Raw genomic sequence first — 24,386 nt, forward strand, 5'->3', positions numbered from 1 at the left:
GTCTCCATTGAATTCCTGAACTACAGTGGTTAACTGCTGAAATATGCTACAAAATTAACTTTCTGTCAGGTAAAGCTGAACAAAAAAAAAAAAAAAAAAAATGCATATTCCAAATATTATTGTTACTTTATTGAGTTGGTGCCTCACAGATGGTGTTCAAGTAACACAAGGGCATTGTCACATAAAAAATTAACATTTCTTTTCAAATATTTAAGGAATTCAGAATTGCATTCAGACAATGCCACATTTGGTCATTTTGGCTTCTTTGTCTTTTTTGAATTTGAAAGTCAGTAAAGTTACTAAATTACATCCCTTAAGTAATACAGTGAGACATTCCAATAGCATTTGGTATCAAGTCAGACTTGGACACTCGTTTGTTTTTTTATGTAAAATTATAGCAAAATTGCTACCATACTGATATATCACTGGATGGGGGCTTTTGTCTTTTACATGTTCATTTAAAAAACTACAAATTAAGCTTACTGTCAGCTTTTCAACAGTACAATAATGTTGATATTTTGTTTTCAAACTATTAAAAAGCTGAAACTCTGTAGTTTGTAATAATGTATCTGTTAGTAATATAATAACTGCAAAAACTCCCTCTAAATGTTTGAAATGCAATAACAGTCATTTTAATTTAAATTTAATTAAACCATTAAAAAAAAAACTAAAATATTTATTATTTCAATATTCATTGAATAGGTTTTGTTGACTCTGACTCCAATTCCGTATATTCAGTGTCGTTAACTGATTCTATAATAACACCACCTAATATTCTCCTTATCTTTTTTCATTATTGGTTAATGTATCATTACATCATCAGTCAAAATGACTTACATCCCTAAAGAAGTAATAAATGCACTAATTGTGGCATTATTACAATAACAGGATTTTTACAGTTTCAATAATTACATTTTCAACTCATTTAGAGGGAATTTTAATACATTATTTGAACTCACTGAATTATCCAGAAGTTATTATATTACTGGTAGCTAGCAACTCACTGGAGGATCCTTAATCTGTACCTCTGACGAGCCACAGAGTTCGTTAATGTGTCTTTATCAATTACAGCAATGTTTGAACTAAAGGCAATAAAAAAAAATTTAGCTCTGGAATGCAGAAAATAAATGACACCATTCTCAACGGGGGGGATGTGGAGTTGTACACTTGTTGGTTGTTATGTTGTTGCCTCCATGTGAAGGACCTTCATAGACTCTGAGATCATTGAACTGGTGTCAATTTGTCCATAGATGCCGACTAAAAACGCCTTGTGGAGTAAGATGTCCGCGTGTTCTGTGAGGAGGAAAAAAGCACATTACAACATGCAGCGATGGATGTGTGACTCTGATTAGGACCTTGGGTGCATGCTTCGTTAAACCACATTGCAGAGAAAATGTTGCATGGTCATGCGATTATAAGATGAGACTGACACGGACGGCAGTAACTGCTTCTTATCAGATCACTGTCAACGAGAATCTGACTAAAGAGTATTCGCTTACCTTGACAGAGAAGCACATATTCTGGAAGATTCCTGAGAGCCGTCTGTACCACGTCGAAGCTACCACTGCCCATACAGTACATGAAAGTTGGCAGGAAGTCTGTTGCCAGGCTGCACCATTGAAAACATACATTATTACATCGTGAAGAGCAACAAATGGTAACAAATGAAAGTATGCAGACAGGTGGACTGAACATTGATTGATAGATCTTCTTTATTTATTTCCACATATGTCCTCTTAGTTCCAGCATGCTTGCTGTGGTTGATTTGTCCCAGAGTGCTGCAAACTTACCAGGGATTATTCTGGATGCAGCGCAGCGCCAGAGTGAAGGCCATGTTCCGACACAACTCCTCAGAGGAAACCATGAGTCTCTGCAGATCATTCTACAAACAGTGACATAAGGTGGTGATCGACATGTTACACATCGAGGTACTACACTTGACCTTTTCTTTATTTCTGTTGTTTATGACTCACAATGAAGTACTGGATGATCTCTGGGCTCCTCCTTGACTTCTCATCCACCTCTGTCAACACTTCCAACACATCTATAGCAAATAAATGATACAGCATTTATACTAGGGATGAAACGGTATGAAAATTTCATTTCATGATTATAGTTACCAAAATGATCACGGTTATCAGTATTGTCACGGTATTGTAAAAATGTGCCAAAAACAATTAAAATGTACTGATACACACTGAAACCATTTGAACAAGTTTTATATTGAAAACTACAAATACAATTGCCATTTTGTTTGCATAAAAAATAAAACAACAACAGCAAATAGCCTACCTTTTGTAAACAAATAAAAATCATCTAATTGTGCATTATGAAGATTTTATATTATATAGGCAATACAATGTCCCGTGGACAATTACATGAAAACAAATAAGTCTTTAGAAGACAGTGATAGTAACTGCAATGAGCCCAAAAACTGACAAATACAGAGGAGCCTGTAGCATTTATAGATATGCTGGCTGGTTGACTAAACAGCGTAACGTGTTATCATGTGCAGTGGACGAATAGACTCTGCCAACACACGACGCACACAGCAACAGAACAACGTGTAGCGTTTTACAAGAGCAGCAACACTGAGAGCTTCAGTTTACACGCTGTTAGCAAGTCGGAGAGACCAAAGCTAAAAGTTAACTCACACTGCGTTCACTGTAAGGTTATTTTCTTCAGTCAAGTTTCCCTCAGCGCTCTCATAAAAACTAAAATACGACCGGACTTCAGAGTGACTGAAAAATCTCCGTAGCGCTGTCTTCCGCTGTGTTGTCATTGACCCAAACAAACCCACGTTGCATTCTGCACTTGCGCGCCTGCTTCTGGGAGACGCTGGACAGTGTTTGCTGTGAGATTATAACAGTGTGGTAACCGTACCTGGTTATCATGGTAATTAAAATGTGTACGGTAATAATAACCATCGGGAATTTTACCATGGTTTACCGTTAAACCGGTAATTGTTTCATCCCTAATTTATACATGTGAAATTGCTGCAGAGATATGATAGTTACCCTCAACTGCCTCTCCTCTCGACATCTTTTTCAGGTACATTGTCATGTCTGCCGCACTTAGTGAAACTGAGGCAGATATGTTAACAAGGGGCAGAGAACCTGTGGCCAAGTCGTCTGGTGAAGAGAAGAAACAATTATTTACCAAAATTGTACAGACGTTTCCAAGAAAAGAGCACAGCAGTGGCACCAAATATCAAGACATAAGTAAATTATTGAATTTATTGAATATTTATTTTTTAAGATTTAAATGAGCAGCAGTAGCTCAGTCCACAAGGACTTGGACTTGTTCAGTCCAGCATGGATCAGGCGATACAGAGGGCTCTGCCAAGGTACCCTTGTGCAAGGCATCTAACTCTTGATCGCTCAGGGAAATTCATCACTCTAATATCTCTCTACTTCAACAGCCTGTATAGATATCTCGTGTGTGTGTGTGTGTGTGTGTGTGTGTGTGTGTGTGTGTGTGTGTGTGTGTGTGTGTATTAAAACACTAATCAGACTGTAAAGATAATTTCCCACAAGGGGGATTAATTAGTTTTTCTTATGTTTCAGTTAGACATAGGCTCAGTAACCATGAATTCAGAAAACCCTCATGTGCTTACCATCTCTCTCTTCTGGCGCAACCTCTGCAGAAGAAGTTCTCACTGGCAAAGTGAGTCCAGCCAGCAGAGATTTCAGTTGAACCAGGTCTGGGTTTTCTGCACACATCACCCTGGCAGGAAAAACAGCAAAACTAAATTTCTAACAAAGCCATAGTTGCTGTAAATAAAGTAAACTCATGCATGGTTTGCCATCTTGCAAAAAATATTTTTGCCATGATATACTTACTGCAAGATGTCAGAGTGCTTCTGTAAGTAGGGAATGGCAGCTGCTGCATCGTGAGCGATGTACTTCTGTGTGAACTGCAAAAACTTGTTGATGAAGACTAACGGATAGCGTGTCCTCTGGAAGTTCTACAAGTAGAAAGATGTATGTTCATACATGATTTGACACTCATTAAAACAAGTAGTTACGTCTGATCTCAATCCTGAAATCTATGGTGAATATTTGACAGTGTGAGCCCACCTGAAGGACCTTCATAAAGGACAGAAGGCAGTCCTGAAGCGCCCTCTGGTGGTCGCTGTGGAAAACAAGCGGCTGCAGCAGCTCCAGGATGGCGAGCGCGTTGCTAAAGAACGTCATGTGGTTTTGCTGCCTAAACTCCTGTATGTTTAGGTGAATGCGACCGTGTAAGAGACCTGCGATCATAGGCAGGTGTCTGGAAAAAAAACAAAGAAAAGGAAGCACTTGGCCTTAGGGCTGAAACGATTCATCGATTAAATCGATAAAATCGATTAATAAAATGCTTAGACACAAATTATTTGCATCGATGCTTCGTTTAATCCATTTAATTATACAGCAGTGTTTCGCAGGGACATTTATTACTGTCGCACATCTTGCTTACGCTGTGAACACGACGTGATTATGATGGCGCCGTTTGCAAAGTGAAGGAAGAGAGAGAAAATAGAGAGGGACAAAGAATAAAGTGTCCAAAGTATGGAATTATTTCAAGCTAAAGAAAACAGCAACTCTGTAATTTTACCGTCAGTCCACCTTAAAACGAAACTTGTGTGCCTTATCAGAAAGCAGCCGGTCTTCTGCCAGCTGACCACATACAAGGTAACAGTAACAGCATTTAGCATTTAACTGAATTCATGATTGATTGTTGAGTTGAAGGCTAGCCAAAGTAAGCCGCTGTCCTCAGCTGAAAATGTGCACACGTGCGTTTGTTGTTTTCCTTTTTGGCCCGTGAGTTGTAACCTCACAGTCATGAGTTAGCTGGGTGTCGGGAGCTGCACCTTTTAACTCACTTGCAACTCTCTCTGTAGCTCAGACGTTTCCTGCAACCTGCGTGTGCTAATCTATCCTTCATTATAATAACAAACAGCTGTTTCGTGTGCAGGATCGCTCATTTCCCGTTTCACATTTCACGTGTTTTCTTGACAAAACGTGGTTTGGAGACCGGCGTTGGGTGACACACCCGTCAGCTCTTGTGTGTGTGTGTGTGTGTGTGTGTCCCTGTCACCGATAAGTCACCTAGTGTGAACGCAACAACGACTTCAAGACTCCCATCATATGACGGCAAGTTGTGTGAACGGAAATATCACCTATAAACGTGCACAGCTCCGCCGCCGCCAAGCAAAAGTACTTCTTAAACGACGCATCCATGAATCATTGAAATAATCTATCGAAGCTTCGAATACTAAAATCATCGTTAGCTGCAGCCCTACTTGGCCTATGGCAACAGAAGATCTAATATTTGTAGACTAAATCCCCAAACACTACTACATAGGAGTACCACCTAGTTTTTTCTCACCTGAGCAAAAGTACAGGGTGTGACACAGCCAGCTTCCTACATGCAAGGTTGGCATCAGACACACGGCTCTCAGCAGACTTTGAGTCTCCTATATCAGCAAGCAGTGTGACCAGGCGATGCACCAAGACATCAAGCTGTGAAAAACACACAATAAGTATATACCATACTGTGAAGCATCACATTGAATTTCATATCACAATTCATTGTTGTAATTTTTTCTTTGAGATGTCAACAACAGACAAAATTGTTTTTTTATGAAGATGGTCATGACATCAAATCCCAATTTTCCGCATTATGATTGCTTCCTGTGGTGTGTGCAATTTAAGGAGCTCAGTGAAGGCTGTTGGTCATGACTTATGACCTATTTTGTGACAAGCTTTGGAATTCTAGTGTACTTGCTACTGTTTGTCCAGGGCTTAATTTTACAATTACAAAATCTGTTTTTACTGTGTAATATCCATGTTTATTTAGGGAAGCGCCTACTTAACGTAAGTAGATATTTTACTTAATATGAAGAGCCTCTAGACTAATTACAGTATGACATCTCTATTAATTCACAAGAGGAATAAATAAACATATCATTATACCATGGTAACAGGACTTACAAATTCAAATGTCACTACAAAATCACTTACATTTAGATGGTAAGAACTATCGCATCTAGGAAACAGACAAGACATCTTTACCTTGCAGCTGCTGCCGTATGCAGCTCCCCCACTGCTGAGGGTGCCTTCAGGCAGGGTAATGTGCTGGATGACTTCAGGGAAGTGCAAATAGATCTGCAGCAGCAAGTTCTGGCACCGCTTACTCATTGCACTGAAAGATAAAATAAACAAAATGGGATGTATACTGTATCCTGTGGTTTTGAGAGAAGGCACTAACTACAGGAATATGCCATTCACTTTAGGAAAATGCATTTTTATTATTGGCTTAGGACTGTTCAGCTGTCCACGGTAAAGCTAGAAGCTTAGTAACATAACAATCAAGACTGTAATCCCTGATGTTATTGAGTTGTGTAGCTTGAAGCTATTTAATTGACAGTGAATGGCTGAACAATTTTGTGCAGCCACAGAAAGTTTGTCACAGCTTTTCAACTCAAAGTGAGCTTTACTCTATAGTAAGACTAACATTATAAAGTAAACAATATTCCCAGCTTGACAGAAAAATTACCTTTTCACTTTCTCCACCTCTTTCAGGATTACCAACAGAGCTGATATGAGATCACAGATTAGAGAGCACAATAAAGCAGTTCTCTATTGTTTCTGTCTACAAGCGACAGTAATTAATGTACATTAATACAAACTAGACACATGAATAGCATAATGTAATTCTGAGGCATTTGCCTTGAAGTTGTTGTGGTTTCATAACATCCTCTAAGGCGCTTGTCATGTCTACTAACTTGTCTAACTAATTTTTTACAGCTACGAATTAAGCAAATCAGAGCGACCTTGACCAAGAGTAAAGAGTCTGCTTGTTGTTCAATAGTTGGTGTGTAATTGGAATAAACACCAGCTTATCTGACAGCAAGGTTTCACAAGAAGAATGCTCAACATACAATCACGTGTTTATTCTACACAAGGCCAAAACCCTTTACTTTCAACATGTTTTTATCCTACCACATGTTCACTGGCAACAATTTTACCAGACAGCTTAGCTGTACTTAAAATACTGTAATTCGGAAGCTAATTTTGCTTGACCTTGGCCAAAGTTTCCTCATTAAAGTGGTTTAATAACCAGAGACATATTCATGAAAGGAGGGTTTGCCTCCACAAAGAGTTGCACCCTGATCTCTGACAGCTAAGTCAGAGCAGGAATTCACAACACAGGCAAGTTTAGAGCTTCAGCCTTAATCCTCTTGGCTTCATTATAATACACTGAGCTTTTAAAGAGATCACAGTACAGACGACTTCTGCTGGTTTTAATTTCACACCAATAGACCTAATTATCGAGTTTTCCCTGGTCCATGGCATTGTGGCTGACAGAGGAAGTCTAAAAAGTTCATCTGCACTGAGAAGGAAAATCTTGTGCGATTTACCCCAAGTTTATCAGAACACCATAACAGTTAAAAATGGACTGTCCGCATTTGTGCTAATTAGAAAGAACAATACAATGTGTCGAAATGGATGGGCTGCCACTTTGGTGAACCTTATACAACAAAATGTGTCTTCAAATGTGGAGGGATGAGATAGAGAGAAGAGGAAAGATATGTGAATAGAAGTCAAGACACTTATTTGTGTAGCCCCTACCCAATTTCACAATTCAAAAAACTTTCCTCAAGTTGCACCCGAAGATGGGTGTTGAAACAATTAACATACTAGATGACAAATATCATACACCTTACCTGTCCTCCCATTTTTTTGTGCAGTTGATGAGGTACTCTGACACTTTCTTGATATTTTCTAGATCTCCACTGCAGTAGGAGTGAAGGAGGGGTAGCCTGGACTGGATGAGGGAGCAGGAGGCCTGGTCCAAGCTGCTTTTGTCATCGTGGGGTGAGTCGCGACTGTTGAGCTCCGACTCTGACAAGATCAGGTCGACCAGGCTGATGAGCTCCTCCGAGGTGAGTCGCAGCACAAACTTCTCTGTTTTCTTCTGCACAAACAAAAAAAAAGACAAGAGTCATTAGCTTCAGCAGAATGAACTCCCTCTGACTTAGGCTTCATCAAAAACGCAGGAGAAAAAAAAGTGTGACGGCTAGGGACTTATACGGGTATACAGGCTTATGATCTTACTTGGGGGATCTTCTGATCACGTCCTTGCCAGATACGCGGGATGTGGCTGCACGCCCACAGGAAATCCAGGGCTGATGATGGGTCAAGTCTGAAAAATGTTACACAGACCGTTAAAATAATCTCTCACTGTAAGAAATATAATTCTCAATAAAATCTCATCACATTAATCTATTAGTCACACAAAACAGATGTTTTAAACCAATTGTGTACTTGTAGTCTCTGCACTTGCTGAGAAGAGCACTGATACACTGGAGGAGGGTGGACCAGTTTGACTGATGTGTAAGCAAGGCCAAAAGATAAGGCCTGTAGGCGGGGGTTCCACGTGCCTGAAATAAGAGAAATAGTAAGAAAAGATGCATCAGTACCGCAGAGCAAACACTAGTTAGTGTGATAAGACAAGAGAAGGACTTCATCTGCAGGCAATGCTTATCTTACCTTGTTGAGGGCGAATAGCAGTTTTTGTTGAAGGTCTGGACATACTGAAGTGACCTCAGGGTCAAGATGCTCCAGCCAATCAACCAGTAGCCCAGAGCTCAGTCCTGACTTTGTCACCTCAGAGCTGCTGGCAAAGGTGAGACTGAAAGGTTAGAGATGTGACTGAACATCTATTAAATTCCCATAGCCTTAATCAAGTCCTCAGGAAGATAATGTGCAACTGAGCTAAAGACCTTATGCCCAGTGTTCGTGTGCTCAGTGTGTGGTGGGTTCATTACAACCAACAAATCCAAAATTTTCCCATTACTGTTGAGTCACTTGGTGATACAAAATGTTTCAGAAATGGCTTCTACAGTTAAACCAAAACACTCCCTTTTCGAACAATAGACAGACAGTATTCAGCACTAGGGTTGGGCAGTAACTCGTCAAGCAATTACCATTTCCAAAACAGTAATAATATTACAGGTACTAATCCAAGTAACACTACGTTACTGCGTTAACAGATCGCACCATCCTTGGCGTGAATGACTGAGCGGCAGATCAGCGGCACCGTACCTTATGTTGTTCAATTCAGCTGTTAGCCAAAAAGCTAAAGGAAGAATGGAGAACGAGGGAGAGAGGCGTTCTTTCCATTATATTAGCCATTATTGTGTCACAATGAAAGATGCAAAGAACATTGTTGTCAGTTGAAAAAGCGAAAGTAATATAGGAACGTAACTAGTTACTTTAAATACCCAGTAATAAGTAAAGTAATATTACATTTGTAAGGAGTAATAAGAGTAACTTATTACAATTTCTGAGTAACTTGCCCAACACTGCACAAATAAATACAATCACTCCATCTACTTTCACTCCTTGGACCAAAGAGCAACCAGTATGTACCTGCCTCATTGGCAGTGAACACAGAAAAGATTTTGTAAACTGTTCTATGATTTTCACAGCAAATGAATCTGTAAAGCTGCAAAACCAATTAAACCTTTCCGAACCAAAATCCATTAGCAGTTTCAGAGTACAAGGCCACAGTCTTGCATGACTTGAGAGGGATATTGAATTGCGGCGCTCACTTGTTAGAATCCACTTCCTTTTTCACAGCTCGCTCCTCACTTTCCTGAAGCAGCAAGGAAATCACCGTGGCAACAGGGCCAGCTGTCCCGTTCTGTGTACCAACAGTCATCAGCAGAGACAGGAGCTCCTCCAAATACGGTGACCTCACCTCCATCAGCCCTTGTAACACTGGATTATAATAAAAACAGCATTCTTAGTAATAAATAGGCTTTGGACTACCATTATTCATCCTTATGCAAGAAAACTAAATGTTTTAGTGGCAGCGAACTATGGGTGTAACAACACATTGTATAATATGAATCTTTCAGTATGAGGCTTCTGATTCAGTTCATGGTCTATCCAACAATCCACCAGAGGTTTTGTTCTCAATTCAAGCTACTGTTTTTGGTTCTACTTTTGAATGCAAAGCACTGTTTGTTTTGTGTTGTACAGGCTCCTGTACGGTACTTGTTACTTTTGCTGTACTGAAAACATACCAAACCCCCTTCACTGTAACAAGTCAAGAGGTCATTGTCAGTCACTGCTAAACAGAGTTATAAAAAAAACTTTCTACCTGGGTAAAACAATAAACTTTCTGTCAATCAACTGAATATTTGATAAATATTTGAAACATTAAATTTGATGTAAACAAAAGCACATTCACGTCAACATAATGATTCCAAAAATACCTTTTCCAATGAGCTCTGCTTCTGCATTGCATCTCTCTCCAGCTCTCAGCATTGCAATGATGGCTCTCAGGAGTACATCAGTATCTCTGTGATAAGCCAAAGCCTCAGCCAGGTGGAGGAAACCTGTACGCACTGCAGGGTAGAGACACTTGTCACTCACTGTTTGTATAAAATGACTGAATCAACATTTGAAAAGATAAAGAGTTGAAGTGCTCACCATCATTGTGCCTGTGTTTGTGAGAGGTCTGACCAGCGAAGGATTTGAGCAGAGTCTTTAGTGGTCCTGCCTCCACAGTTGGGTTGTCTAGCCATATTAACATCTCGACAACGACCTTAAGGAATAGTGAGGAGAACGCAATGTCCTTGGACACAAGACGCTGGAAGAAACAGATATCAAGCAGGAGAAATAAGAAAACATTACATTCCAGCGTTTTGAATCAACATGGAGTTGTGCAATGATTGTCAGCGAGCCTTACCTGGTAAAGGTGAAGTTGGCGCATGAGAGGGCAGGAGAGGGCATGGCTGCGGTGCATTGACATAACAATAGGTGCTGCATGAGCAGAGGTGAGCAGGGCTGCAATAGCCTGTAGGAGCCGAAAAGCCAACCCACCCTGCTGAATGTGGCCCTGCTTGGCCCGCATCAGCTCTTTAGCCAGGGCCTGTTGCAAGGCCAGAGAGAGCGTGCTGGGAGGGGGGCCATGCCAGCGAGGGTCCACGTTTAAGGGGAATATCTGTGTTAGCAAAGAAAAGACAAAACAGGGCATTTGAGAAAAAGGTGACTCAACATCAGCTTGGACTAACGGAAGAAACATTTGTTTACAGGTGAAATTGCATGTAATCAACAACTGACATTTAGCCCACAAGTAATTGTGTTTTTAACCACATGTTATCCAAAAAGACTAATACCACCACAAAATAATTAGACCCAAGCAGCAATAAATCCCACCTGAAGCAACATGCCAGTGAGATCGTCGTCAGGCCCGACTGCAGGAAGCTGACTGGCTGCTCTCATCTTCACAGAGCTGTGGGGCGTTTCTACAGTAACTTTGGCCTTACTTGTTTCAGCAGAATCTGTCAGGATGGATGTAGTCAGGACATGGACTAATTTAGATTATGTTCATACATAAGATGCCAATTCTTAATATTGTTAAAACACATTTACAATATTGTGAGTTATCAAAATGTTTTAATTCTAGTGATCTAAACATCTAACCAAACATGAGACAATGACTTAAATGTAAAGTGTCAAATAATATAAAGCTGAAATTGCACATAAACAACCATTTGGAGGCTAAAGTCACCAACCTCTGTCTGGAGGAAGAGAGGAGCTCAGTAATGCATGGAAAGTGTGCCCCCCAGTGGCACCTCGCTCATGCTGCACTTCAACCAGGTGGGCCATGTAGTCTATTGCAAGATAAAACCACAAAGAGATAAATCAGTAATATTTTATGACTATAAATCTCTAAATCTTAAACGATTTCAAAAGTAGGATCTCTCTTACGCTTGTCCATGATGTTCTGTTCCAGCGTCTGTGGATCATGGGAGACAGCCTGGTCCAAGTACTGCAGCAGTTTACTCATGCTGGATACTGGAATGCCAAAGGACTGTACAAACAGCAGCAGCTGCTGAGGCTCCAGGTCTTGCAAAGCTGGGGGAAACACATGTGTTGTTCAGTTAAAAAGCAAACATTTATTTACATGGTGAGCAACACACATTTATGTGTACAAAGTTGTACCTGCGTCAACCAATCTAGAGACCTCTGATCTGATCATCCTCAGTTTCAACCAATCAGGCAGCAGAAGGGCCTCTTCTGAGGTGTCCACCAGGAAGGCAGTGGGAAGAGGTTTCTTGTCGGGAAACCAAATGTCCAAAAGAGCGTAGAAATCACTCTCTCCTGTAAAAAAACACAATGGTTCTTACAACCCTTTTAACATTGCAAACATTGAACTGTAATGTGAACAGGGCTACCTTTGGGTGGCCCCAGAGTCAGCAGGATAACCATTGCATGGACGACGAGAATGTGCATTGTCGCAGTCTCTCCTGTGGTCCAACGTAGAAACACCTGGTCCTGAGATTCGGACTAAAAAAAAAAAAGTTCGTCAAGCTTAATTACGCTCCCTTTTATGCTACAGACAGACATAAAACAGATTCATCTTCAATTGATGATGAAACATCAGTTGCAGACTCAAAGCGCATTTCATCACTGGAATATTGTCATGGCACTTGGCCCAAAACTTTGCATGTTTTTGATTGCAAGAATAGTTTAGGGGATGTGGAACTTGCATCTTATTTTTATTTTTTTTCCCAATGAGAGGATCAATAAAAAGGTAGCCATAATGTAAATGACGATGTAGTTCAGTTAGTAACATAACTCTTGCTAGTGCTCACCCAGCTGTAAAGATCCTCTCCCTCTTTGGTCTTCCTCATCCTCCTGATGTATGTGGAGAAGATGGTGAGGAATGCACTGAGCACAGCATTTGACTCAGGCCTGCAGGAATGTTTGGAAAACAGGCTGTTCATGATGGTGGAACGCTCGACGATTAGCCGGGCAACGTCCTGTAAAGGGTGATAGAGGGTAAGATCCATTTCAGCACTGCTCCATGAAAACAAAACTGATTTGAAGATTAAAGAAAAGCATGTAATGTAAATGTAATTTAAGCAACTCGCCGTGATTACCAGAGCCAGGTCATTATGAGAAGCCTGCTCCTCCACTGGTGCATGCTGGGACAGGTAGATTAGATAGGCACTGATCGTCTGTGGGTCTGTCTCCATGTGAATTGCCTTCAAGGTAACAGACAGACAGAGACACACCCTTCACACTCCTACTCATCAATCTGCCTAAAAGGGGTACATTTATCCCCATTTCACTGTCGAGTCAGACTGACCTGCTGCAGAGCAGTGGAAGTCATGCCTCGGACGCTGTCAAACAAGGGGAGCTTTGGGAGGTCTTGTAGCAGCCACTGGTACCCTGGCAAGAGCTCAGCATCTGCTGAGTCTTCTTCCATAGGCTGGTCCCGCTCCTCTCCATCTTTTAAGCCCCCTTCACTCAGCACCAATGCCAAACCCTGCACACAAACAGGTCACGCAAATGGAATTTTTAAACACACAATGCTACTTAGAGATGATGTCTTCTGCTTCCAATACAGTACCTTCATGGCAAGCACTCTCGATGCCACCTGGGAAGAGCTGAGACGGCGCAGGAAGTAGTCCAGCACTTCACATGTTGTCTGTTCGTCAGCCTTAGGACCTAACAAAAGATCCTGGAGCCGTCCAAGTAGCTGCCTTTGCTTTTGTTGTCTCTAACAGGAAGAGCGTTATTAATACGATATTAGTCAAGAGTCAGTAATACCAGGTTGCAAGTAAATATAAATAAGCACAATTATAAATTTAGCATGCAGAATGTTCATTTGAGACCAACACTGAATAAAAGACCAGTCATTAAGAAATTAAGTAATTCCTGACTGGTATAATAAACATACTTGTCTCTTCTTGGCTTTCTGCTCTTTGCTCTCTCCCTCTTCATCATCCTCTATTGGCAGACTGTCATCCGCAGCATCATGTAAAAGGAATTCACACAGGCACTGCACTGGAAGCACATCCAAGGACCCCTCACTGGACTGGACCAAATCTGCCAACCATGGCATTGACTGAGAGGAAGCCTGTGAAGGATTCAGAATGCACCACAGTTTCAGGACACACAGTGAAGGAGATGATATGCAGTGTTTCCTCTATAAGCATTCAGGAGCAGCGGTGAAGCTGGTTAGCGCCAAGTTAGCTAACATCTCCCCTCCCCCTTCAGGCTGAGCAGCTTCTACAGCAGCTACATAGCTGCTATGTAACTTAACATTAGCTCAATTTATAGAAAGTAACTGGAAGCTGTATTTTATTACTGCCTACTTGTCCAATGTTGAGAACATCAGGTACAAACTTGGACTAAACTGATGTAGCCTGCAGCTCTGTCCTGTACAGACTGATTAAATTATTTGTCGGTTTTCAGTCTGAAAAAGTGGTTTTGGAAAAGAAAGGATGGAGGTGACTGGAGGAGCTGAGGTTAGTAAAGCTAATTAGTGATGCAAACTAGTCCTTTTAAGCTAACCTCAGAAGGGAGGAGGTTTCTCATGTTGCCTATTTTTTATATTAATGTCTACAGATGAATGTCAGAAGCTGTAAAATGAAGACACAAAAGGCAAACATGAACAGTCGTATCTATAATGATTCTGAGGTCATATTAAAAGGGTTTTCCTGCCGTTAAGGCTTAGGGGTGATGCCCAAAACATGCTGTGCCTGTAAACATGCTGTCACTGTAAAATCACAACAGAACCAACCAAATTACTTTCTTCAGATCTAAAGGTTGTAGTTCCTCCAGTAGACTGATCTTTGGGTGTTGTTTATTTATTAGCTGCTCTAGCTTTTCCAACTATTTGTTCAAAGATATGGTGAAAATAACAGCCCAATATGATGTGAAATTACATATTTTTCATTGGAAAACATAACATCACCAAAACATTAATCTAAAGCTCACATTAAACTATGGGAAAACACTGCAGTTTTAAGCTATTCTAATGTGCATCACATGCTCATGGACACAAGAGCAATGCTACTGAGACATGTTGTGTTGGGGTTTTACAAAAATGTTGCTTCTTTCTGCTGCTATAACTCCATTCTAGGGGAAACACTGATTATTTCTTCATCAGGCTCAATTTATGTTCTCCACCAGTGTTTTTGCTACATGGCCATTACCTGTCTCTGGATGATGTTGAGGAGAAAGTCTGGGTTGCGGCTGCGGCAGAGAAGATGTCCCAGACGCAGAGACTGGTTGAGGGTTTTTACCTGCTCCTGGACTTGAGGGGGAGGTCGACGAGGAGGACCCCTGAACACAAACAAAAAACGTCCTCCAGTCACACAGCTTTAAGAACACTTTCATCAAGATTTTAAAAGGTCATGTGGGAATACAGGACAGTGTGTGCTCACTGTCCTCCAACTAATCTAAAGAAAGGGGAGTGTTTGACTCCTATGGCCATGCGAAGTTGATTGATGAGTTGAATTTGAGTGACTAAAATACAATTCAATCAACTATCTACACGGTGTATGAGATAATTCCTCTTGGTTTCTTACTGTGGATCCAGACTGGTAAGCTGAGACAACAGCAAGCTGTTGCTCTCCGTGATGGTCTGCTTGGTGGAGGCTGCTGCCAAGTGGCTCTCAAAGGCCAGGATCTCTTGTTTCTCTCTCTGGGAGATCTGCAGCTCCCTGTTGATCATCTCCGTCTTTGTGTCCTCGTCCGCAACGGTGCATGGAGGGTAGGTATAGTTACTGTGGAAGCACAGAGAGATGTGCATTATTAGTTGTTCAGCATTATCTTAAAAAAGTATTTTATTCTAAATGACAAGCATCTCCTACTTTGTCATAACCATCTCCATGAGCATTTTCAGTGTAGGATAGCCATCCCAGGCAGCCAAACCTAAAGGGGAAAAAATGTCATGACAATATATTAATACAAAATATTTAATAGCTTAGAATATATAAAATAGCTACTTATATGTATGCAACATAGAAAACTAAGTCCTGTACCTATTTTCTGAGGATTAAATGCTGCCACCACAAGCAGCAGCAGCCATGCCTTCCAATACAGTGTGGATATTGCCAAATTTGGCGGTTGGTACCTTAAACATTAAGAGTCTTTTGTTATTTTTCTGATGTGAAAGTGTTCCTAAAAGCTAGTAAAGACTGTTGTAAAGAAAGTTGAAGTACCCTGCAGGCAGCTGAATGTTCTCTGGGTGGTGGTATGTACACAGATTCAGCACTGCATCGATGAGCTGAATCCTCTCCACTTTCAGGACCTCCAGATCTGTTCAAAAAGAAACAGCTGCATGCATTCTGCTGACTTGACACGATAAGATGTGAATATGGAGTTGCCCCTTGAAAGACTAAAGTTGGCTGCTCTTTAACCAAATATTCTGTCAGAGTAACATACACCGCCCTGGTTGTATTATAAACAGTTACAGCCTACGTGGGTCTTCACACACCATCAGAAACTCCCGCAGCCCTCTTAACCAGGTGATCTGCGAGCTCCATAGCATCAGCTGGGCCCAGGGGCAAATCTCGTGACAGCCCGATCACCAGAATGCGCATCAGTGTGTCTTCCAGCAAAGGCACCTCAGAGCAGAGGCGAAGGAAAAAGCTGAATAAAATAAAAAATTTTAGAAGTGTCAGTGCTGGATACAGTGAAAAGAAAACATGATTTATTTTGAATAATAGAGGAAACCTCACTTTCTGTCACTCTCTGGAGGCCAGTTGTCCCACTTGTAATATGTCTCTGGCTGCTCTGTGAAAAGCACTTTGTGAAGGCTGCGAACATGGAAGAGATAACTCATGTTTAAAGCAGCTGAAACCTTGAACAGCTTGGGCAGTCTGAAAAATAATCACATCAGGGACATGCAGTTACTAACCAGTGAACGTAGTCTTTTGCGCCAACTTTGCTGATGGTAGGTACCACAGTGTGAAGCCACCACACAGCGTCTCTCTGGATGGCAGCTATCTGACTCTGAAATGACCTGAGGATCTCCAGATCTGAAACAAACCAGAAGGGTGTTAAGGCTAAACCACGCATCATGCATGTAGTGGTTAACAAATACATTGTCAGAACAACAGCGCTCACTCTTCTTCTCTCCTTTGTCCCATGCAATGCCAGCTTCTTTGACCTGAGCGGTGATGCCCAACATCATGGAGACAGTCAGTAAATCCGTCACCTGGATAACAAAACGCTCCTATGGGAGGGACGAGGATAAACAGTTCAAAGTGTAAATACATGAAAATTAAAGCTGAAATGACAGATTTCCACATTAACTTACTTTGAATTCCATGTCCACATAGGTGGCCTCCTTTCTCTCCTGCATTAAACCAAAGCAGAAGGACTGGAAGTTGATCTCATGCTTGGTCTGTTTGATGATTTCTCTCAGCAAGGCTCGGGAGGCACGGAGGTAGTCATCCTTATTGGTTAACAGGTCCTGGAACACCATCGCCAAGAACTGCAGACACAAAGGAAGAAGATGAAGAAGGAGAATGCTGATATTGCGAAAACCATACAATATAAAACACAGATTTTAGAAGCCAAACAAATGAAACCTGAAACTAATGATGATATACAATAATAACATAATTTCATTACCTAAAAACTACTTTTTATTCAAATTTCAAAGTCTCTAGTTTTACCTTTGGAGCCTGCTCTGGGCTGTGCTGCAGCACTGTGTGGAGGACCTGCATGTTGTTGGGATTCCTGGCATTGGACAGCTCATTGAAGATCACCAGCTTCACCATAGTGGCCAGGTTGTCTCTGTGTGCGTTGAGCAGCTCCCTGGAGGATCAGAGCCAAAGCACCGGTTAGTGTAAGACAACGGGTGTAACAATATGTTAGTAGAAAACAAAAAAAGACTCCACGGACCTGACACACAGCATGTAGTGGTTGAGGAGGACTTTCGGTTTGAGTCGGATTTTGATCAGGTTGGAGACCACTTCCATGTCATCTGCTCCATGGCTGTTGCAATTCATACATAAAGACATGAGGAGGTCTTGAGCTGGACGAGTCAGCTGTGCACACCCAAAAATAAAGAAAGAGAGTTAATGCCATATATAATATAGAAAATGTTTGCAATATTGCAGTATATTGTTGTGTCTCTTGCATTTAATAATGAATACATTGGTAGCAATCGTGCAACAGAATGTACTTTAATATTTATACCAGCATACATGGCTTGATAGTGCTTTTTTTTTGCCATTATAAGCGTGTCACTATCATTTACAAAGATACTGTGACAAATTATCTGTTACTGCAGGACTGCCGCCATCACACTGTAATTTCCTCACCAAATACAGTATTTTACAACAGGTTGCGGACAGAAATTACAGCCAGTGAGGTGCTGGGAAATGGAGCATTGCATTTATATTTTATTCCAAGATATCTGCTACTCACCTTTGGGTTCTGGAGCCACATCTCCAGCCGTTGCACAGCCATGAGCCGTGCCTCTTTGTAACCACACGTGGCTGTGAGCAGACGCAGCAGGTTTCTGGAGACGTTGTCCATCGGCTGCCTGCGGTTCAGCTGATCCCTGAGGACGTCGAGAACGTAGTCCTCCACGCTATCTGCCAGTTCTTCATACCTGCAGTAAGCCAGAGGGTGAGACAAAAGACAGAATGGTCTAGGAATGGTCAGTAAAGCATTTGCAAGAATTATGATAAATCATTCAACTGTATTAAGTTAATAAAATATTAACATCTTATCATCATGTACACTGTAGCATCCCTCATTTCTGTATGGGTAACTTTCTCACCTTGGCATAATCTGCCCATCATCCTCAGGGCTTAGTTTCTCCTCTGCTATCAGCAATTCAGTCTGGCTGTCGTCCTCGTCGGGGGTTGAGGGATGAGGGCTGCTACCTAAAAACCCAGACGCAGCATAAACCAATGAGCACTTGTTTCCTGCATCAGCAATCCTAACACCCAACAAGCGAGTGTGTTTTCTCAGTGTAACTGTACCTGCACTGAGATCTCCACCAGAGCGGGTAGTATCAGCCTGCAGCAGCATACTCTTAGGCGGCATCTTTGTCCCAAAAGCAGTCTGGATATTGTCAACAAAATTCTTACAGTGAGAACTGTCAACCCAGATCCTTTCCCCCAGAGAGTCCTCAATGTACACCTGAAAATATATTAAATATTGAGTAGATGAAATAAATCATTGTTAAAAAAAAAGGTATTTTAAAGCAGTGTTGACTGTTTAGGAGAGATCCTCACTTTAACAAAGATCTCTGGCCAGTTCTCGTCCTCCTCATAGGCTGCCATCAGCAGATTGCAAGCAAGAACAGACACAAGGCTGTTCCCCTTTGCTTTAAAGTTGATTGAAGCATCACGACGCAGGAGGCTGCACAAGGCCTTGAGACAAGAGTGAAACAGGTGGAAAGTAATTCAGATCCAGTCAAATTCCAACACCAGTTCACTTTGACGAAGATTTCTTTGCAAGGCTATCTAACAATGTCTTTATTCAATATCAAAAGTGTTTTAGCCAACTCTTTAGTTAGCAGTTTAGTTAGTAAGTTATATAACAGTAAAGCAAAAGACTCATCTGTTAAGAATAAATAAAACCACTAAAAGACTGAAATTAAAAGATAGGTGGATGTGCATGAATAAATCATTTACTAAGACAGAGACTCCAAAACTACCTACTACTTCACTATTTTGGAATTAACAAAACAAACTGAGGCTAAGGAAACATGTGTATTGACAGCCATCATTGTTCACTAGGCACATGTATCACAATATCATCGCATTAGAAATCTTACCTCAATAATTCCTTCAGTAGCAAAAACGTTGGGCTTGATTTTGGCCAGGAACATGAGACTGAGGTACAGTGTTATGTCAGGCTTGGCTCGGTTCATCTTGAGTTGTTTCACTGCCCCACACAGCAGCCCCTCAATGCGATCATCATTTCCTTCAGACTCTGCAGCTTCAATCTCATCCAGCAGCACTGCAGGTGACACTACAATAAAAAAGAGGTGTTTTAACTTGCAGCTATGACCATGTGAAATATGCAAGATAACTACTGTAGCCATTTCTGTGTTAGCCACTGATTTACCTTCAATGGGTATCACTGATGGCTCCTTAATAGAGGGTGATATTGCTCTCTTGTCCACAGCTGCGACATCAGCGAGTCGTCCCAGAGCACTGACTGGAGGGGTGGTGGATAGTTTGGGCCGCTTGGCGAGGCTGGACAGACCTGATGAGGAGGGCAGAGTGGAGGAAGTCTCTCTCTTACGGTCAGCAGGTAAACCAGTGGATGCTGGCTTCAGGAGGACAGCAGGGGCTTTGGGCTCTCCACCCTGGCTCTTTGATCCGAGAGCAATGAAATCTCCTGGTGGAGGATGACCTGGGAAAAGCAGCCGTCACAGTAAGATGTGATTTTCTACTGCTTTGCTAGTGCTACTATCTTGAGCTTAAAGCAACACTTAGATGACACATGGGTTGGCATTTTTACCTGATGGTTTTGCAGCACTGGGGCGCCTGAGAGTTGTAGGCTTTGGACGATTCATCTTGACCAACAGTCACACGTCAAAACCAAAGTCACTGCACGTTAAGAGGGTGACATTACCTACCTTAGAGCAGTCTGTGTAGGAGAAAAACACGTAAAATGCACACGTTTACGAACGTTAGCTACGGTAGCGTTAACCTAACGGACAGAGCTAACATCAATTAGCTATGTAACGTTAACGTTAAGAGCCTAAATCGCAATAAATTAACCAGTCACTTGGCAAGGAAATCAACATGAGCCTTAAGGACCTAAAGCACAAATCACAGACAAAAAGGCTGTGTCCAGTCTACATAGTGTTAATAACATCTGTACTAAACACTGGACACAAACTGCTGCGCTAACGACAACAAATAATGCTAAACTTCACTTACAGATATGCGGCTCTTAGCAACTTCAGCTAACGTTAGCTTAACGGTGTCAGGCGTAGTACTGACCGTGAACTAGCGTTAATTGGCCTGCAAAAGAACACACTTCAATTAAAAGTGGCTCACATATTTATTCGGTCTCATTAAACTGATCTGAACGGTGCACTTTAAAGAAAAAAATAGGTTTGCCGACTCAAAGCTATCAGGCAGTGTGAGCCATAATGGCTTCTTCTCCGTATCAAGGTTGTTTGCTAACAAACATAAAATGGCACACCGCCACCTAGTGCCAGGAACTTTCAGGTGGTGATGTTTCACTATTCGATACCAGATTAACCTAATTTTCTCTCACTGTTTTGCTATGGATACATTCACGGTATGTTTTGGCATTCGTGGAGATGATCAATTGTCATGAGTGTATATGAGTCTTTAAAACGTTCTACTGTGAAATCCTTTACCGGACGTATCATTATGCCTATTGTGTCTAACTTGACGTTAACTTGGTTGTAGTTACACACGGTTACCACCAGAGGTCATTATTGTAAACACACGTAGTATCAACACAGACGCACCAGCTATTCGCCCACTGGATAGTGGCATTCCTATGCTGAAAATTTAATAATAGATTTAGGTGTAATTGTGTACTAAAACCACCGGAGGGTCGTGTATAAGGTATAAGCCATGGGTCTCGCCCTTCTTATACAGACTGTGTGGTTTCGCCATGGTGTAGGTGTGGCGCAAATTAACCCGATGTGTTTGCCCTCTAGTGGTCACAGTGGGTAAGTACAGCTTCAATAACAAGTTAGATCACATTGCCAGGTAGAGGCATAGTTAAACATCCGGATAACACTTTCAAAGTAAAACTTTCAAACCCACGTATACATAGTGACGCCCGGTGGCCACTAGAGGTCACTAAAGAGTCATACTTTTTTTTCTTAACTTACTGACAAATAAAACGGATCATACCCAGGATATAACTGGAGACTATTAATATTAGACCTTATGAAAACACCACAAATCACAGCAGTGAGTTCTCTTATATTCTGACTGACAGTTTCTTGGGGTCTTTCACTTAATCCATGTGTACAAAGAGTCATTTTGTTTATTTTGTGGAGTCATTTTGTACAATGAGTCATTTTAATCTTGGTTGCTTTCATGTGGTTCAGCCAATGCTTTGGAAAGCTTTTTCCACATCACTAGTTTCAGCAGATAATATTCAGCAGATATTTTGCCATACCATAATCATAATGAACAGTTCATGAGTTGCACAAATAATCTATTTTTCTAATTACATTTTTCTTCTACAACAAGAAAAGTGCAAGCTATGTGTACTAAAATACAATTGTAAAGACAACACAATCACAAGAGTTTCTTGCATTTGCACCGGCAGTTTTGGGAGCTTTGTGTTGAATTAATCTGATTTTTATTATATATAAATAATGAACATGTATATTGTTTATGGCATGGCTTATATACACTCACCTAAAGGATTATTAGGAACACCATACTAATACTGTGTTTGACCCCCTTTCGCCTTCAGAACTGCCTTAATTTTACGTGGCATTGATTCAACAAGGTGCTGAAAGCATTCTTTAGAAATGTTGGCCCATATTGATAGGATAGCATCTTGCAGTTGATGGAGATTTGTGGGATGCACATCCAGGGCACGAAGCTCCCGTTCCACCACATCCCAAAGACTCTATTGGGTTGAGATCTGGTGACTGTGGGGGCCATTTTAGTACGTGAACTCATTGTCATGTTCAAGAAACCAATTTGAAATGATTCAAGCTTTGTGACATGGTGCATTATCCTGCTGGAAGTAGCCATCAGAGGATGGGTACATGGTGGCCATAAAGAGATGGACATGGTCAGAAACAATGCTCAGGTAGGCCGTGGCATTTAAACAACGCCCAATTGGCACTAAGGGGCCTAAAGTGTGCCAAGAAAACATCCCCCACACCATTACACCACCACCACCAGCCTGCACAGTGGTAACAAGGCATGATGGATCCATGTTCTCATTCTGTTTACGCCAAATTCTGACTCTACCATCTGAATGTCTCAACAGAAATTGAGACTCATCAGACCAGGCAACATTTTTCCAGTCTTCAACTGTCCAATTTTGGTGAGCTCTTGCAAATTGTAGCCTCTTTTTCCTATTTGTAGTGGAGATGAGTGGTACCCGGTGGGGTCATCCGCCTCAAGGTTGTGCGTGTTGCGGCTTCACAAATGCTTTGCTGCATACCTCGGTTGTAACGAGTGTTTATTTCAGTCAAAGTTGCTCTTCTATCAGCTTGAATCAGTCGGCCCATTCTCCTCTGACCTCTAGCATCAACAAGGCATTTTCGCCCACAGGACTGCCACATACTGGATGTTTTTCCCTTTTCACACCATTCTTTGTAAACCCTAGAAATGGTTGTGCGTGAAAATCCCAATAACTGAGCAGATTATGAAATACTCAGACCGGCCCGTCTGGTACCAACAACCATGCCACGCTCAAAATTGCTTAAATCACCTTTCTTTCCCATTCTGACATTCAGTTTGGAGTTCAGGAGATTGTTGTGACCAGGACCACACCCCTAAATGCATTGAAGCAACTGCTATGTGATTGGTTGATTAGATAATTTCATTAATGAGAAATTGAACAGGTGTTCCTAATAATCCTTTAGGTCAGTGTAAGGATGAATCATTAGCTGTTTTCCTGTTGGACAAAATTAAACTACCAAAAGAAGAGAAGCTTGATTATACATGAAGGCAAACTTTGACAAAGATATCTCATTTTTGTTATATTTATACATATCTCTTTTTTTCATATTAGTTGACGTACACTAGATTTACTTTCTTGCATTGAAAAGCAAATACTTGCTTTTACTGTGCTTCCTTTAAATACCACTAATGTAACACAAGGCGGCAGCAGTCTCCGTTTTACTGCATTCAGATGGTAAAATTTGTCATTGTACGGGGTTCTATCTTATCAAAGTAGGATTTTTATCATGTATGTTAAATAACCATTGATGAAAACAAAACAAGACTTCAATCTAAACAGAATAATCAGACATGATAAATTAACTGCATTGTGTGATGACTTTATCAAGGACCACACACATGAAAGGATCAGCAGCACCAAGACAAAATAACGCTCCACATTTCAATACACATAACATAAAGCATTGAAACTGCATTCAGCAGCACAGCAGTCACAAAGTACACCGTCAGAACAAATCTGAAAGGAAACAAGATCCAGATTTTTTCAGCCTTTAGTCATCAAGAAAGCTAAAACTAAGAGCCATATGATGAGTCAGACTTTAGAGCTACATAGATGCAAGATCTTCTGAGAAATCACAGTGTGCTATTTTTCATCCCCACAGCTGTTTTCAGTCTTTAAAAACGTTCATGTCTTGAGGAAAACAGCGTCAGAGCATCAAAGCTTTACCACCGTTAATAATGCCCATATTTAGTCCCACCCATGGTCTGCAGCAGCACTTTGTTCTTTCCTCAAACACTGCTAATCTCTATCAAGTATAGAAAAAGTTAACTCTCAACTACTATGTTTAAAAGATGCTCTATTCTTCCTTCTAGTCCTCAAAATTCCAAACTTTTATTTTGGTAATAAATAGTTTTCAGTATGGTGAAGTCATAGGAGCATATTTCAGAACTGTGGTGAATATTAGGCTGT

At 41.1% G+C, this 24,386-nt stretch overlaps 1 protein-coding gene across 8 annotated transcripts; it reads right to left on the minus strand.

Moving 5' to 3' along the window:
• Positions 1-107: 107 nt before the first annotated feature.
• ints1 (integrator complex subunit 1) lies at positions 108-20,968 on the minus strand. 8 transcript variants are annotated; one of them, XM_038703834.1, is made up of 48 exons: positions 20,720-20,968; positions 20,295-20,383; positions 19,896-20,186; positions 19,603-19,799; positions 19,058-19,195; positions 18,803-18,962; positions 18,598-18,703; positions 18,240-18,465; positions 17,712-17,857; positions 17,483-17,624; positions 17,122-17,298; positions 16,929-17,037; positions 16,720-16,840; positions 16,541-16,618; positions 16,297-16,451; positions 16,022-16,118; positions 15,842-15,933; positions 15,671-15,731; positions 15,386-15,583; positions 15,011-15,140; positions 13,750-13,929; positions 13,420-13,569; positions 13,156-13,335; positions 12,938-13,051; positions 12,659-12,826; positions 12,239-12,350; positions 12,006-12,164; positions 11,772-11,918; positions 11,576-11,674; positions 11,217-11,341; positions 10,747-11,001; positions 10,488-10,647; positions 10,271-10,402; positions 9,602-9,770; positions 8,538-8,664; positions 8,313-8,428; positions 8,103-8,190; positions 7,712-7,962; positions 6,057-6,186; positions 5,371-5,504; positions 4,080-4,272; positions 3,843-3,967; positions 3,617-3,726; positions 3,018-3,131; positions 1,974-2,044; positions 1,791-1,882; positions 1,500-1,609; positions 108-1,293 (listed from the first exon to the last, which is right to left on the minus strand). In XM_038703834.1, the coding sequence occupies exons 2-48, from the start codon at positions 20,347-20,349 to the stop codon at positions 1,178-1,180; spliced, it is 6,606 nt and encodes a 2,201-aa protein (XP_038559762.1). In that variant the 5' UTR covers positions 20,350-20,383; positions 20,720-20,968; the 3' UTR covers positions 108-1,177. The 8 variants fall into 8 exon arrangements, with proteins under 8 accessions (XP_038559762.1, XP_038559803.1, XP_038559794.1 ...); XM_038703875.1 differs by having other exon boundaries at positions 12,947-13,051; positions 18,240-18,426; positions 20,295-20,423; XM_038703866.1 differs by having other exon boundaries at positions 18,240-18,426; positions 20,295-20,423.
• Positions 20,969-24,386: the final 3,418 nt, after the last annotated feature.

Source organism: Micropterus salmoides, unplaced genomic scaffold (genome assembly GCF_014851395.1).
Source record: "Micropterus salmoides isolate LMB-PRFRI ecotype aquatic unplaced genomic scaffold, ASM1485139v1 Ms_hic_scaffold_10, whole genome shotgun sequence".
In the NCBI taxonomy this organism is placed as follows: domain Eukaryota; kingdom Metazoa; phylum Chordata; class Actinopteri; order Centrarchiformes; family Centrarchidae; genus Micropterus; species Micropterus salmoides.

What these genes read in the sequence shown, in the direction of transcription:
- ints1 (XM_038703834.1), bottom strand. Translation starts at nt 20,349, where the DNA reads ATGAATCGTCCAAAGCCTACAACTCTCAGGCGCCCCAGTGCTGCAAAA. An exon ending in CACTACATGCTGTGTGTCAG is followed by an intron (nt 17,625 to 17,711) that starts GTCCGTGGAGTC and finishes CTGATCCTCCAG; the next exon opens with GGAGCTGCTCAACGCACACA. An exon ending in CGAGAGTGCTTGCCATGAAG is followed by an intron (nt 13,336 to 13,419) that starts GTACTGTATTGG and finishes GTTTGTGTGCAG; the next exon opens with GGTTTGGCATTGGTGCTGAG.